Here is a 17130-nt window from a genome sequence, read left to right on the forward strand (position 1 = left end):
TGCTGTTCGGCAGAGTTTGCTTTTGAAATATTCCCTAAAAGTGGGGAATTTCCTTTAACTCCGGTAAACCTAGATCGGTGCCTGCGAAATGAAAAGGAAAGGGGGTTTGCCTTACAACAAGTTTAAGCGTTATTTTTGGTCCCACAATTGCAAGCACGGCAGCGCAATTTTCAACATACAACATTGTCTCTTGCTCGATTCCGCAGCATCCCATATTCTCTCCCCAATCCCAGTTCGCATCACTTCCACTGACACCTTATACTGGTATGTGTTGTGACGCCGCTCCCCCTTCTTTCCGGCGCGTCGTTCCTATTTTCCTCTAGATTTAGCAATCTGCATGCGAGTCATTGCTTGTCAGCTCGGCTTGACTTGACGCGGGCCTACGTCGGTTTATGCGCCGTGTCAAGATGAGATGGCGAGAGCTGATGAGGCTTGAAGGCAGCGCACAGCTCCTTTGATACTTCATCATCAAAATGATAGCCCAATAGACAGTCTAAAAGCTCCCACCTTTGAAAATGTATACGCGTGTGGCTATGGTTTTGCTTTGGACAAACGGTGTCGCGAAAAGTTCCTGGATACTCAAATGTATTTTGTCATTTGTTCGATCACTACTGAAGCATGGACGGCGATACACACACCACGTGCACTACCGTCTCCGCGTTCCAACTCGTTGCATCTTCCAGAGCATGAAAATATTTACGCTTTTGGGAGAAACTAGCAACATGGACATCGCACACAAAATGAGCCTTTTGCCTTGTCTAATTTGTTATGAAAAAACGTAACGTTAATACAGCGTCATACGTACCCATCAAAGCCGGCCTGAAACTGTATTATGCACAATATAAACATACAGATTCAGGGAAGAAAGAGATCATGCTAGAACTTGCTTAATGTGCTAATCATCAACTCCCAGATGTGGAATTGTTGGATGTAAAAACGTGGAAATGTTCAGCTGGCTTAGGCCATTTCCCATCTTTTGATTCGCTCCCTGAACGGGACCGAATTGCTTCATCTTGTATGACGGAGATAAACTTGCTTGTTTTGATGCGGAAGCACCCAAATGCGACGATGTTCTCATTTCCCATTGATAACCGATTTAATTAAATGATCACAAAAATATCGCTGATGTTGGAGAAGCATCCGCGGTCCTTGCAACTGAAAAATTGCATTCCCTTCCAAGTCGAAGCAGAGTTACATCTCAAAAGTTGGGACCTCAACCACATGGGATGCACGGGAATTGATTAAGCATGGTCATTGCGAGTGCGCAATTGCGCGTCAGTGCCTGCATTAGGTCCAGGGGCGCGGACCTCATGACAGTCTTGAAAGATAAACGCCTTTTTTAAAGAGGGCAACGCTGTAGGGCGTCTGTGCAAATTTTAGCCATAGTTAGAGGGAAAAATGCTGGTTTCAAGTCGAGAGCAGCCCATCGGTGCGCCAGGCTGCGCGTGTTTGAAGGGAGAACTCCAGATTTGATGGCAATTATAAAACCTCTCCGTGATGAATGCCCGGGAAAATAATGTCACCTTAAATGACGTCAGAGAGTGGACCTGAGCCTCTTAAGGCATACAGTATTTTTTTTTTGCATTTACGGTTCAGTTGGCTGGTGGTTGCTCACGAAACTGATGTTTGAGATGTTCTCATCAACTGCTGTTGAAGGCACAGAGTTACGTTATATGTTATCGTTGTCACGTAACGATGATGTAGTTGCACCGTGATGCAATTAGAGCAAACCTAGTCAAAAAAGGCGTTATTGACTCTCATGTGATTTTGCGGCAAAAGCACCTTGGCCACAAACTCAATTGAATGAATATTTGAATTTTTGCTTTAAAAAAAAAACTGATGAAACGCGGAGTAAAATGCGAACTTGAATACGGAATGCTTTAGCTACATGCGTTCATGCACATATCAACTGGACTCTTTAATACGAAAGCCGCGACAGCCTTGGGGGTTTTACGGTAACGCCTTCCAACCTCGGAAACAACTTTTGTACTGTGCCAGAAGTATCAATCACACTTCCCGTGTTTGACAGAGGATTACTTGACTTGTTCTGGGCTGAACACAGTTCATTGTTTTTTGACGTCACTGAGTTCGGACGTCATATGTGAAGGGTTGCGGTATACTTTTTGCCTCTATATGCGTTCACTTGCAGTTTATTGCAATTCAGCGCATTCTTAGGAATAGAGAAGCAGACTAGGATTACCTTAACATGAAGTAACCAGAAATGTTTTAGCTTCAGGAACTCAGAGGGTTCAGGCGGGTCACGCGTTTGACGGGCTTTTATCTTCGCGAAACGCTGATCGGAATTTTGGTTTGGAGGGCCGAGGAAAGCAAAGGTACCTGAATGCTCAGCAACATGCTACGGCCATTTTAAATAGACCAATGAATACTTAGTGCGACAGCTGAATGCAGTTTTATCCCTAAAGCCAAGGACAGTTCTCCTTAATATATTATACCTCATACATGTTGGTGCCTTAAAATTAATGTCTGCATGATATCAAATTATTATGGAGCATTGACGTTAGGGTATTCCAAAAAGGCTGGTATAAAACTCGTTTATACTATAACTCATCTAGGTCAGTGCCTAAAAATTGACGTTTTCATTCTAAAAAGCCGTTATGCGGCGTATACTTAATGATGCTCAGAAAATCTGGCGGCAATGGTTAGCTATAGGGCTATCATTGAGTTAGCGGGGGCCTAGCAGCAATGTTGAAGAAATCGGGCCGTTGGCATATTACCTGCCGCACAAGGAGTAAACCTATTAAGTTTCCATGACAACCGTGTGGTGCGCCTTATGGAGTGTGGATAGTGGATTAATGGAGTGTAGATGTCGATTATGGAGTGTGGATAATAAAAAAGATATTTGTGGGCATCCACCACCTTTGGTTTGTCCATTTCGTTTCATGAATTGACAATGTGCTGATACAATGTTACAACGCATCGTGCGTAGAACCCTTTGGCTGTGGCTTCTCTCTGCAGGGACGTCATGCAAAATATCTTACATCTGAAATACTTCCGGAGGTATTGCTCGGATCGTTGTTTGGGAGCCACTGCTTCCTTTGGGTTATGCATTTTTGATGTGGGAGCGACAGCACTGTCAATAAAATCTTCCACACACTGGAGCAAACTGTCAGTTTGCCAGTGTATGTTTTAGGAATAATAAAAACGTTTCATTTTCCATGTACGTAGCGGACCACGTGTAAACCGTCAGGGCAGGATCTTTTAAAGATGTGTGAGTGGCAGCCGGGGAGGGGGGCATATCCAACGTTATGGCCGATTCCAAACACGGATTTCGACCTAACCTACCGCGTAATAATGATCTCTGGGATTTAAGCCACTTCGTTCTTGTATTCAGATGACGAAAGAAGGTCACAAACTGACCGCGGTGTACGACAGGGCCAAGACGGGGCACAGCAGCGAGCGGAATGGGAGGAGGCGTGGGTGGGGACATTTGGACAAGGTAGGGAATTTGGCGAATCGTTGGGTCATTTCCGTCACATTTAGCAAGTTAAAACAATCTAGGCTGTGCCAATACCTGTTCCATTGCCAGTGTGAGGATAGGTTCGGAGTGCACGTCACATTTGGATATTGCAATAAGCATCGTCCCTGACACAAATTGTTGAGAAGGCCCTCGAGTCCCGTGTCATCAGCAACATATAAGCACAATAGCTACATAGCTACGTCAGCCCAGGTACGGAAGTGCGCCTGTATGCGAATCACGCATAGGCATGAACGATACTGCTTTGTCAGATTACTGGTGGATGAGTCTCTATGAAGAGGGGACAGGCGGCAAACGGGATTTGACATAGTTTTCTTCGATACGCTACCCTAGGGCTAGCTATCAAACGTTGCGCATTTCGTAAATGTTGCCCCGAGTTGCTGGGACAGCTGCGTCCAGTCCACCCCCGGCCTCCTCGCCGCCCCCGCGTCCGATCAACACATATAAGCGCCCAGCGGCCAATGGCATCAGTCCGGGTGTCGTTACACGTTGAACGTTACTGGGCTCAACTTTCCTTTCGCGCTATTGTAGCTGGCATGCTTTGGACTTCATTTACGTCATTTATCGTCTGTTTTGTCACTGTGTGCAGCCGTGGTCAGTCACACTGCATAACATTAGACCAGTTCACCATGAGAAGGCACGCGATATTAACAATGATGTCCAAACAAGGCAATTTTTGCGCCCATTGGACACACATCAGCAAGCCTGTCACACTTGCCACGAACTACGTCACTGGGGCGGGAAGAGTAAAACAAACATCGATGGGACGATGTGGTTTTGCTGCTGCGTTACCCTTGGTGTGGCCTGGTTTTCACCCTCGATCTCCGCTAATATTGTGATATGATTTTGAAGTGTTAGAGCATGCGCCTTCGTTGGCGCCCGTGGTATGGATACACGATCAGTATTATGAGAGTCAGAATCCCCCCTTGCCCTGTAGTCGCCAGAGGATTCCAACCCAATCAGTCAGTCATCAATCAGTTGCGTATTATAGGATAACGTACAGTTCACCTTAAGCCTTTCTAGCTCAATACCGTCTGACTGACAGATTCGGTACAGGTGATGGCGAACCAGACCGTGTTGACCTTAAAAATCCGCTCTGGCGTGCGTCCTCTTATTTCGAACTATGACGCAAATGCGACGACAAAAAGCGGACAGCATTACGACCTGATCAATTTTGAGCACGTTCGTCACATTTGAGGCCGCGGTATTAGCACTCGTCAATGTGCTGGTAATAGAGTTTAACGCTCGCACAAATCATTGCAGCCTCATGCATATCGCTGAATAGAAAGACAAACAGTAAATCTCACCGCCGCAATATTCAAGCAATGCTGTCTAGGTCTACTGTTAGCGGAATATCAACTTCTAGCTGATCGTTCTTGTGTATTCCGCCATGCCCACTCAAATCAACCGTGAAAAATGTTTTCTGAACAGCAGCTGAAGCCTTCCAACGAACCAAGAAAGCGGTTTTGACAACCTAAAAGCACAGAACGAATGTCTCGAGGCATCGCCTTCTTTGGCTCTTAAATTTTGAGGCTGGTAAGCATGCCAACCGAATGGGACACAAAACAACCATTTGCATAATCGATGCCGCTGGGCAGAGCTTAAGTCGATTTATGTATCTGCATCGGGCCTAAACCTTTTAAAGCCAACCGATGGTTTGGCAAAGCCATTGTTTACAGGCCAGCTGATAGCCGCAATGCGGTTCAGAAAAGAAGAGACAGTCGTTTACGGGGGACATCGACTGTCAGTTGGTGTAGAAACCAAACGTCGGCAAAGTTGTTGGGCGAGAATGAAACGTGAAGCGATGGGTGATATCGTGCACACTTTGTATGCCATTCATGATACGAAAATTCACCCAGTTTGCATGGATGGCGTAGCGTCGAAAACTACTGCGGGGCGGAGATTGTTTCATTTGCCCTGAACTCCCCGACCAAATCGCGCCGTTCCAGCTTGCTGGATAGCTTGCCACCCCGAGATTCAGGCGAGACGAGACCGCGGACAATTCTTTTTTGCGTCGTGTAACGCTACGACGTGGCCGCCCAGTATGTGGTCCGCTCTCTTCGGCCGGTCACCAGCTGACCTTGCCATGTCAGTTGGGTCAAAAGTCATTTCGTTTGTTCAAGCAATCCTACCCTGAGTCGCTGGATAACGCTTCGGGCATATCATATCGCTCAGGCATAACCACGCTCCTCAGATCCCAGGAAGTTAATGGAAAAATACGGGAAATGACTGGCAATGCGTTAGGATAATATGACAATGGGAAAGAGACTAACAAAACTCTCAAGAGCAAAAACAGATAAAAACAATGCCCGAAGAAAGGTCCGTCACTGGATTTCCCGTTACGAAAATGCGCCGTGTAATTATTCAGAATGGGTGGTGATGCTGCCGTTATGTGTCATAGATGGATGCAGCTGTCCATTTCACATATGGTTCATTTCTAGTATTTTAGCCGCGACTGAAAATCATGACCTGAGCAGCACACGAGAGAGGTGACATCGGCCAAGTGGAGCCCTGCTCGACAGCCCGGCGGTGTGCGTGCGGATTTGGAGAGGCGATCCGATCTCTCTCCAACATTTCCGCCGGCCTTCCGTAAACAAACGGCCGTCCCCGGATTTAATTAAAGCCGGAAACGGCGCTCGCTCGCTGCTCCGGCGACCCAGATAGCGTCGAGATCGAGCCTTTTTGGCCGCAGATCGGCCCCGGCCGGCCGCGCCGGCTGTCGGCAGCTCGCGACAGCGCCGTCCGAGGACGCGCAGCCGAGATGCGGATGGCGAGCGCGCTAACCGAGTTAGCCCGTAACGGGATCGTGTTTGCGTGGCACGGCCGATGGCCGAGGCGGGTCCGGCGACGGCGGCCCGCTTGGGAGCCGCCCCGTCCCAGAGCTCATCTGGCCTGGCCCGACCGCTCTCTCGAGCGGCTTCTGGGCCGGCGGACGTCACCTGTCCGGACGCCCGCCGGACAGGCAGCCGCGGCGCGGGCCCCCGCCGTGGACGGCGGTGGGCGGCGGCGGGAAGCGCAGGCTGGGTTTGGGGTAGCCCAGCTTCCTCTCAAGAGACACAGCCAGCCGCGGGCAGGTGGCTCACCGTTACAAAGACGTGCGCTGTTGTACCAGTGCACCACTGGCAGGGCCTAGTCACCACTGGCTGTGCTGTGCTCACCATGGCGGATATCGGTCGCGTCTGGGGATGATTTGTCCTAGATAGAGGCGGCTGGCAGGCGAGGCTTATTCGGAGAGGTCAGGGAACGACTGAAGGGCAAGGATCACCTCTGGAAAAGCCTGTGACCGAAGTGAGGTGATTGGTGGATATCGGTCGCCACAGCAGGATAGTCAACGATGACGGTAACTGGCCACCAATGGGGCGAATGAATCGGCGCAATAGAGTCGCTAGTGGTGGTGGCAGATCGCTGTCCGAATAATCTTGCTCAGATATACAGATGACAGTCCACCATTGAAATGGCCAGGTCACACCGGCATGACTGGTTACCGCCGAGCTGTCCGCAGGCCGCTGAGGACGACAGCCGCTTCCACGGGGCCAATGGCAAAACTCAGTCTCAGAGAGTCTCAAGCGAGTCCACGCAGCTTTCTCTCTCCAGATCTTCACCAAACACCCTCCCATGACCATCGGGCAGTACCAGCCGCCCCTGTACGCCCCGCACGGCGGACACCCGCCGGCCGTCTCGTGCGGGCCGGGCCGCGGGGCTGCCGGCACCCACCTTTTGGAAGACAGAGGAGCGTGAGGCAGAGCAGAGCGCTGAGGTGCGGCGTCCCCGGCGTCGCCGTCATGGTGTGCACTATCTCTCCATGCTGGTGCGGTGAGCCGGCCCGGTTGACTGGGCCGCGCCGGGCGGCCGTTCCGCACCGATCGATGGGTGACCGGGGCGGCGGGCGCACGCGCCGCGCCGCGCCGCGCCGCGCCGCGCTGCCTCGCACCGGTCGCCTGCAGAGGCGCGGCGCCACAACTCGTGCCGAATATGACGGCAACGGGCCGTATTTCGCCGAGCGCCCGGTGCAGATGGGCCGGCCTGCGTCCGAGCACCCGCGGGAGGCACGGTCGCGACGCCCGCCTGCCTCGCCTCGGCCACCGATGGACAGGACCGGGGCGACGAACGAGCAGGACCGGGGCGACGAACGAACAGGGCCGGAGCGACGAACGAGCAGGACCGGGGCGACGAACGAACAGGGCCGGAGCGACGAACGAGCAGGACCGGGGCGACGAACGAATAGAGCTGGAGGGCCGGACGGGCCCGAGTAAATAGCGGACCTAGTTGGGGGAACAGTTGAATGGACCGCGCTGTTTGCACTGTGAAGTGTTGCAACTGTGATGACCTAATGTGCAGGGTGCATACTGTGTATGGCACGCATATATAAAAACAGATTCACGCAGTTTCACATGCACCCTACATTACATCTACATATTTTAGTATTGCGTCACAACTCTCACTGCTGGACTGTATTCCATGAAATGTCTCACAAAGCATTCTGTAGGATATCAACCAACGCTAGCTATTTTGAAACGTCGATAAAAATCATTCAGTGGCATGGTAAATACGGGTGATGTTGAGACTTTTTTATTTCTGCCGGCTTGCCAGATTAAACTAAATCTGGCTAAACAACATTCATTTAGGGGTAACAAATTCCTTGGCAAAAAAAGCAGTCACTGGAAACTTGTTTTGCAGTGGTCCACCTCGTTCTCAGTTATGGACAGATTTAGCCTCACATATGCTTCAGAGCTCACTGGCAGCTGGAGGCGTGGTGAGGCCAGCCATCAGAGTCGGAACTATGTACGGCACTCGTTGATTGGTCGGTAATGCATGAACTTGCCTTTGAAAACTTTGGCGAAAAGCCGTTAGACGTTTGGAAAAGTTGGGCGGACCTCTCTGGACCACTTGATGGAGATTTGGAAAGGTCGTTGTGATTACTGTGTTACGGAATGCTTGAGGCGAAGCATTAGTTTTTTTCTTGAATGTCATATGTATTCAGACCATCTTCCTTAGTGTGTATAGAACGTTGCGGCCAGTTAATGTTCCAGCCATTTTCAAGTGTTATCCAGTGGTGAAATAAATCAGATGGTGTTATGTATGTTAAAACATGTATGACTTCCAGCCCCTGAATTCCCCTGGAATTGCCTGGATTGGCATCGTGCCCCTCCTATTGCGAGTCCATCGTTACCCCACTGAGCTAACCGGAACCTGAAGAGCGCACGAAAAACGACATATACGCAATTGCATGCAGTTCTCGCATGACTTACAAAAGAGAAGCACGCCACACTCACTTGGTCACGCTGAACGAACAAAGAAAGGCAATTCATCCAAGGTGAGACTCTGAAGTCTGGTGAGGTTGAGTATCCATGGTCAGAAGGCGATCAAGGATCAACATTTGATGAGATAATCGTCATCGACGGGGAGCGACAGTGGAAAGTTATACATATCGAGGACACAGTACACAACGGTACTAGCAAACCACCACGAGCAGACATCAATCCGTTGTGGTTCCCATCTCTGCGAGAAAAACCGAAATCCTCGGGAGATTAAGCCAGTAAGTTGTTTTACTCATTCACTGTTCTTCCCGCTAAATTCGGTGCTAGGACGATTAAATCGTAAACAGAACACCCTGCCTCAAATCTAGTGTGCTTTTGGGATGCGTTATGGTTCCTCTTAACACCCATTCTTGGCGGTTTCCTTCTCTTCCAGATCACCTTAGGCCATTTTGTACTGAACGTTGTTATAGAATGATGCATTGAGGGCTTTGAAGTCAAGTTGTTTCGGAAGCATTTTTAGAACGATAGCCAGGATGGGTGAAAGGATGTCGCTCTCGGCTTCTGATTAGGGCACTGAGAACGGGGAGGGGGGGGGGGGGGCAAGGATTGTTAAATAAAGTGTTTCACATCTGTAAAGGGTTTTGAACCGAAGTAGCAATCTTAAAGATCATTAAATGCAGTTCACAGTCATGCCTTTCTCAAGGCCTAAACCCTTTTAGTTTCTGCGCTATACGCCCACAAAGACGAGCAGACTAGATCGGGGAGACTATTCCAAAGTCACAGAAGCATCCATGACGCCAAAACAACGTCATTCAAATCCTGCCATTTCATTGGCCATGGAGTGATCAAGACCAAGAAACATATAATTGTCGTGTCGTTCATATCCGGCGTTCATGAGCACGATTTCCAGATACAACGGCCGTCAGTCGGCCCCCAGTCAATGTTGTGCAAGGTTTATGACACAATGATGACGCAGTCTAACCTGACGTATTAGAGAACATTTACGAAAAATTGTGTTGAGCAGTCTTTTCCGCTGAAAAGTATATAAATAGTTATAAATGAGCTTATTTTATCAAGTCTGATGCTTGCTTTAATATCTTCAGATATGGGATATGCCCGGAAAAAAGTTGTTCCAAATTTGTATAATGGTTTGAGCTGATAGTCATTTTCTTGATCATTCCCTGCAGTTAAGAGGCACGCCCGTTTTAAGACTCCAAAATATATTGTTTCTAAGCTTCATGCATGCAAATTTGTGCAGCCCACCACGTGCCGCCTATTTGAAAGTCATCCAGATATGTTTGACGTCATGGAGATTTCACGCGAATGTCCCACAGCACTGGCTGTAATGTTTTCATGGTCAAGATTAACATGACCGGTGTTTACCGGTGTAAAAGACAACTGTGTTTGCGATAAGTTCGCACTAATGGTGCCAACGAATTAAGGGCTAACCGTTAGATTGCGTTGTTACTTCCATGTCTGGATGGCGAACTGCGTTCTGTCATAAATAACGCAAACATTTGCACAGCTACCGGATATGGCAAATATGAGGTTGACAATGAAATGGCTGAAAAATACCGCCACCGAAAATGCAGTTACAAGTAAGAGGCATGCCACCACGGAAAAAGCATAGAAAAATATTACGAAAAAGGTCACAACACACCCATACAAGCTATCTTAGTCAGTGTTCCACATGTGTGGGGGGTTTTGAACTGGAATAGCCATATTTAAGATGATTCGGCGCAGTTCACAGCCAGGGGTGATACATTGCTTTTTTCATTGGGGGAGGGGGGCGAAACCATGCACCTTGTCCGTCCTATCTCTGAAACTCATTTTTTTTCACGAACTGTATCCGATTTACTCTAGTCATAATTTGGGGTTGGTATAAGGAAGAAAGGCTTGCAGCTCCCGTTTTGCGATGCTATGCGCCGAAAGTAATTCTTTTGAGTTAACGGCCTTAAGTATACATGGAGATGCTGATTAAATGGTCTTGCGGTGCTACACAACGAGCAGATTGACACTATTCTAAGTAATGAGCTGCGCTTATCCTCAAGAGCTTATCCCGTAAAGGTAAGCACGGGACAGCACATGGGCGTTTATATTTTAGAAATGTTTCTTCATAGCCGTCTGGCGGTTTCTCAAAACTAAAAACACAAATTTTGCATCCTATTTTAGTGCAAAGATGAACCATTTACTGGAAAAGAAGCAGGCCACTGCCTGACCACAGCACCTGCCTGTCATGGTGGACACCACAAGTGCCCACAAATGGTGCCGCTTCTAGGCCGCTCCAGGAGGCTGCGGGAGGGCAGCGGTTTAAGGTGGCAGTTGGGCTCCTCCTTGAAGTGCCAGCCATTGGGGATAAATAAAATACTTCATTGAATGACGCCACGACAATGCTCCACGGCTGTCTAAATTTGATGACCTCTTCCTGCTTGTAATCGAAGAACACAGACAGGAGTGTACCGTACGGGTGGGTGACGGACGGTATGGGGCCATGCCATCCACGCTTTGGGCCACTCATGAGCGGCCCCTTGGGCCACATTAAACCTTCCTTTCGAAACCACATAGCCTATATTGCCAAAAAGCACCAAATTCCAGGGAGACCGCAAAGGGCCACAAATTTTCACTTCCGGGAGCCACCAAAGCCCAGGAGCACTACTACACTTGTATCTTGCCTGTTGACAAAATCTTGGATCGGCTCACTGAAGAACCAAAACCAATGTTTTTGACACCACAAGCTTTGGTTTCAAGAGGCACCCGATTCCGGAGGGCACCACGAAGGGACGCGAACGTTTATTCCCAGCGGGCACCTACTACCCCGAACGAAATCCTGAAACTTAACCGAGATGCCCCAGAACCTTTATTTCTAGGCATCATAGTCTTTATTTACAATAACACTTATAAATATAAATACTATATAAATGAATGATGATAATAACGGAGCAGGAGCCAAACTTCCACACACCATCTTATCATCTTATGAGAAGTATGCCATGGTCGACGGCAAGCCAGAGTTGTGATGTCTGAAGCAGTTAAAAAATAAAGGGAAAAAGGAAGCTTAAGTTTAAAAACTCTGCCGTCAGCCCAAACATCGAACTCTCCGTCAGCACTCATGACTTCTCGCATTCCAGCTGACAATCGTGCTGAGGACAGATCGAATAAGCACGGATTAATCGAAATTGTTCACCCTGGTTGGTAAGCAGTATTTACTAAACAGAGAAACTGTACTGTCTAGAGCAGCTTTTTCCGCTTAAAAGCATGCCAATAGTTATATTTGAGCTTATCGCATCATATATCATGCTTACTCCAACGTCTTTAAGTGTGGAACATGTCCTTCAAAGACAACGAAAGGAGTCGATCAAACTTAACAAAGAACACAGAACAGAGAACAGAAAACAGAATGGTTTAAAATGTCAGGGCTTGTTTTTTAAACATTGCTTAAAAATTATGGCAGAACGGCGTAGCAGCTCATGTCGGATCATTTGCTTTTAAACAGCAACCACAAGTTGTGATTGCTAATTACTTTATACGCCACTGATGGTATGTAAACTGAAAAAATAAAAGGTGTTGTCTTGAACTCGTTATGTCTCGTTGGCACAACTAAAATAAACCCCACTTACACGCTGTGTCTTGGTAAAACCCTGCAAGTGAATACTAGCGAGGTTTAGCTGAACTGATAAACGCATAAGCCCGTGAGTCGTAAGGAAAGGGGTTTAAAAACCAACATGCTGTGCTCTGGCCATCACAGCAAACTTAAAAATGGAATGTAGGACCAAATTATACGCACTACCGTTGCTATTTCATCTATGCTTAGCGACCACATGTGAATGTGAATTTGCACCAAATCCACCAAAAATTGTGCAAGTTGATTATCGATATTCTTGACTAAAAGGTGGAGACTGGATTTTATGTTTGTTTACCATCATGTGCACAAAGCTTCACGCAATGCGCAAAGGCTGATTTTCCTAAATATTTCATAATTAGTACACGTCAGCACTCTTCGTTGAAACAACTGGTCAAAGATAGGAGACGCAGGATGTAATTCATCATCATCAACAACCCTTGGTGACGTCCAAGCAGGAAATGAACACAATGTCCCGTTTAACTATGCCTCACGTGTCACTGGAGCCAAAAGCTTCGTCAACGACATCTCTACCCTGTATTTCTGTTGAGCTGTGCTTGTGAAAAAGTGAACAGGGTTAGCTGAAGTCATAAAGAAAAGCCAACATTCCGCAAATGAGTGTAGAAATTTAATACATCATTACACTGTCCTTCCATCACCGCACAATTAAAAACGTTGTGCTGAAACCACTAAAATATACAATATCTTCTATGGATTTTCATCAATTATGCACTTAAAAAGCTGGAGAGGTCAACCGAAGTCATGAAGCGCATCAAGCACTCTGCACCACGAATGCCAACATTCCAAATGCAAATATGCTGTGTCGTTGCCAGCACGGCAAATGTAAAAATGGCAAATGTAAAAAGCTCTTTATTGGTTGGATGCTATGATTGGCTGGTATTCATGTCAAATGTCAACCTTTGATATAAACGGTGCCATATTTTTGAAGATATTATCCAAACCTTTTGAATTGGCGGATTTCTTGGATCAGAGCTCGCGCTTATCAATGCTTGTGTGAGCCCTGACACCTACCATCCCATCGCGCACGTAAACGGCATAATTCGGTGGCGAAAGCTCACAGGGAGTGTTCCGCACTTGCATGGGGTTTTGAAATGAAATAGCATGTTGAGGATCTTTTGGTCGAGCTCACGGCCACTGCCTTTTTAGGGCCTGAAGCCCTCTGGTTCCTGAGCTTGGAGGCCGTAAAACTATGAGAGAGCAAATGTGGAAGAGTATCTCAAGGTGACCGAGGAATGCCTGACGCCATCGAAAAGCCGTAAGATCGCCGTCAGGTTGCGGCCTGTTTTCTGCTGATGGCCAAGAACAGCATGACCGCTCATGCATTCGTGGATTGGCTAATAGCCAGATTTTGTTGTTGAATGCGTGCTTTGGACGCAGATGTGAACGCCTTGGTTTGTTGCGCTGCTGCGACACCCCCTAAGCTGTTCTAGCGAATTTATAGAGGTGTAGGGCGCACACCTCAAGTGCAGCATTTTTGGGGGTGGCCGAGCGAGGCGAAATCACATGGCTGTGTTTGCATGAGTACTTTGCTCCCTTACTGAAAAAGTCCACCAAGCGCCACCGGTCGCTACCAATGTCTGCATGTAGAGGCGAAGTTAATAAGGAACTATACTATTGCCGAAGTTATGTCAGGCGTAACTACTCAAAAACTTTTTCGACCCAAAACTATCGAAATTTATACACATCTTTTACTGCCCTGCGTTCAGTGCACCAGCGCATCAAGTTTAGCACTCTGATGTTTTGATGTACATGTTTATGCCGGTGCTAAATGGATTGTTTTTGGCCTAGGCCTAGTTCAGACGCCTCGTTATCTACCTGCATGGATTACTCAGTCTATCTGACTTGGGGCGCTGGTGATTTAAAATCCTCTGCTGTGGTAGATAGCCAGGCTGCAAAAAATGTATGTTTGGACAATTTTAAAAATCATGACCAGTGTATGTTATGCCAAAGCTGCTTGCTGAATTTTTGCCATTTATAAACTGATCCTAGGAACGGATGAGAAATCACATACATTAAACAAATTAAGATTCCACTATTGCGTCGGTGCCGACGAATGTACAAAAAGCGTTCATCTCTAGCGCCATTCCGACCAGCCTTTCAACGACCGAAAACAGCCCGATGCGGTTAATGGTTACGCAGCCAACTCTTCACGTATCGTATGACACGATAGTCAGCAGCCCAAGATCTTCATATAGTTGAAATCGATTTGATCTTGCCAACTCTGGACTGTAGCCCACTCATAATTAACGTGGCGAGCAACCTGAGCCGGAACAGTTTTTTTCGGACCGGGTCTTGCCAAAATAGTGCGTGAGCATGGCTTTTGTAATTACAAGTGTAAGCGGTGCTAGTGTTTGTGAACTGTACTCCAGATAACGTTTGATGGCGCCGATGATGTACAGCATAAAAATAGAAAAAAACGCAAATCACATCGTCCTGCAGCAAGATGAGCACCAGCACCCATTCAATCTGGTGTTTTGGGAGTCTGATGCCGGCGCCAGTGATGGGGGCAGCGGCCGGGTCACGTGACCAGCGTTCGCCGGGCCTCGATGTCGCGGCCGAGGACGGTCGCGTGGGGTGCGCCAGCATCGGGGCGCCAAACTACATGTAACAAAAGTCGGCGACATTCAGGCGTGAATCTGTACCGATCAGAAATGGAATGTAATAGGCGGGGAACATCGCTCCGATGACCGTCCAGACCAAACAGTCATTCTGGAACACTGGGCGCGGCCTCCGCAACCGGAGTCAAATGGGACGGTTGGACCGCTTAGGACGGTTGGCTGTGGTTCTGATGTTTCGTGATTCTGATACTAGTTGTGTGTGTGTGTGATTTGAAAAATGTCTGTGGTAAAAAACTGTATTCGCTGTCGGTTTTCGCATGTTCCGTTAAATGGAGTGCTCAACATTTGATTATATTTGAAGCAAGAATCAAATATAGTGGAATAAACTGACTTATATCTATAAACACTTTATGTGGAAAAGATTGTCGTAGACAACACATTTTCTCTGTATAGTAAACATGGTCCTCAATGCGTGATGGTGTATGACGTCATCGTACCGTGCACAACATGGATTGAGAGCCAATTGACGGGTGTTTTATCTGGAGATTGTGCTGGCGAAAGTCAGATATGAACGATGCAGCAGTCATATGTTTAATGACCTTGATCACAGAATGGCTAATTAGCTGACAGCATTTTAAATACGTTATGATGGCGTTGTGGATGCCTGGGTGAACTTGAAATAGTCTCCCAAAAAATCTGCACATCTTCGCAGGCGCAGAAACCAGGTGGGCTTAGGTCTTAGGAAGGGTAGGGCTGTAAACTGTACCGAATAAGCTTCATGTTGTTTTTTCATTTCGAAACCCCATACAAATGTGGAGCAAACCCTTAAATGATTCAACGTACCCTAAGATACTCGACCGTTCGTGGTGCTGTAACAGCTCATCCATTTAGAGCATCACTCCGAACATCAACCGGTTAAATTCTCGGCCCAGATTTCCAACAACTCTTCAAAATGTATTCCATAAGGCGCTCGACAGCACCACATGTCGATGCCTTGTGATCATCGCCCACCCGCTGGCCGCCGCATAGTGCTCTCTGCTGGGGCCTTCTCCGCGCGACCTATGCGGCCATTGACACGCTTGGCGCCAGTGTCAGCCCCGACCTATGCGGGTATTGCCACGCTTGGCGCCAGTGTCAGCCTCGACCTATGCGGCTATTGCCATGCTTGGCGCCAGTGTCAGCCTCGACCTATGCGGCCATTGCCACGCTTGGCGCCAGTGTCAGCCTCGACCTATGCGGCCATTGCCACGCTTGGCGCCAGTGTCAGCCTCGACCTATGCGGCCATTGCCACGCTTGGCGCCAGTGCCAGCCTCGATTTATTGCGAGTGCGATTGCTCCGAACTATTATCTAGTCCTTGTCTGACGGGCCCATTCTGCGCGCCTTCGCTCGACGGGGTCCTGACAGCCTTACCTAACTTTGAACTAAGACAGATAGAGGATCGGGATACAAACCGGCACACGGCTCCTTTCCTAAGCCATTAAAAGGAACCCGGTTGTTTTCCCAGGCTAATAGGTGACCTTTCAGGTCACGCTTATGAAATTAAACTGTACCCAACGGACGTGACACAAAATGGTATCGTCGGTATCATTTCTAAATTATTTTACACGACATAATTCCGGAACTACCAGTGTTGGCTTTGCCGTCTTCCTGTTATGAAGTGCACGGTTTTGGGGTTATGTTATACATACATATATATATATATATATATATATATATGTATATATATATGTGTATATATATATACATATATATGCAACTGTAAGTGACATACTGATGTGATGATATATATGTTATATGGTGTGATGAATGCTGAATATGATATGTTGATATGATATGTCGACGTAAATGTATTGTAAAAGGTCGTAAGTTTACACACAGCTTCGTGTCATGTGACTGCATCAGCGGTTAATGACACGCGAACAGGAAAGGAAGATCAGTTACAAAACACGTGACATGACATTATTTCAGGAGATCCTGTTGGTAAACATGTCCTCGTTCATTTTGTGATAAACAATGGCGTATTGTGCTCGTGCGATCAATGTACTCGTTTTCATCAAACCAGCTAGCTACATTGTTCATTAACTAAAAGGCAGTGGATGCGTACGCCTAGCATATGCTGTGTCGCTACATGCCATAACGACTGTGGATACTATGCTGCCTGAGCACTTGCATTGTA

General features: G+C 47.5%; 1 protein-coding gene across 8 annotated transcripts in view; it reads right to left on the reverse strand.

Moving 5' to 3' along the window:
- Positions 1–7316, reverse strand: part of LOC119100746 (neuronal acetylcholine receptor subunit alpha-7) — a 48364-nt gene extending 41048 nt beyond the window's left edge. For all 8 annotated transcript variants that reach the window (XM_037223862.1, XM_037223857.1, XM_037223863.1 and 5 more), the window contains exon 1: positions 7211–7316. In XM_037223862.1, the coding sequence (XP_037079757.1) occupies positions 7211–7280 (70 nt within the window). In that variant the 5' untranslated portion in view covers positions 7281–7316. The remainder of the gene's footprint in view (positions 1–7210) is intronic.
- Positions 7317–17130: the final 9814 nt, after the last annotated feature.

Source organism: Pollicipes pollicipes, unplaced genomic scaffold (assembly GCF_011947565.3).
Source record: "Pollicipes pollicipes isolate AB1234 unplaced genomic scaffold, Ppol_2.1 Scaffold_4881;HRSCAF=5763_pilon_pilon_pilon, whole genome shotgun sequence".
NCBI classification, from domain to species: Eukaryota; Metazoa; Arthropoda; class Thecostraca; order Pollicipedomorpha; family Pollicipedidae; genus Pollicipes; species Pollicipes pollicipes.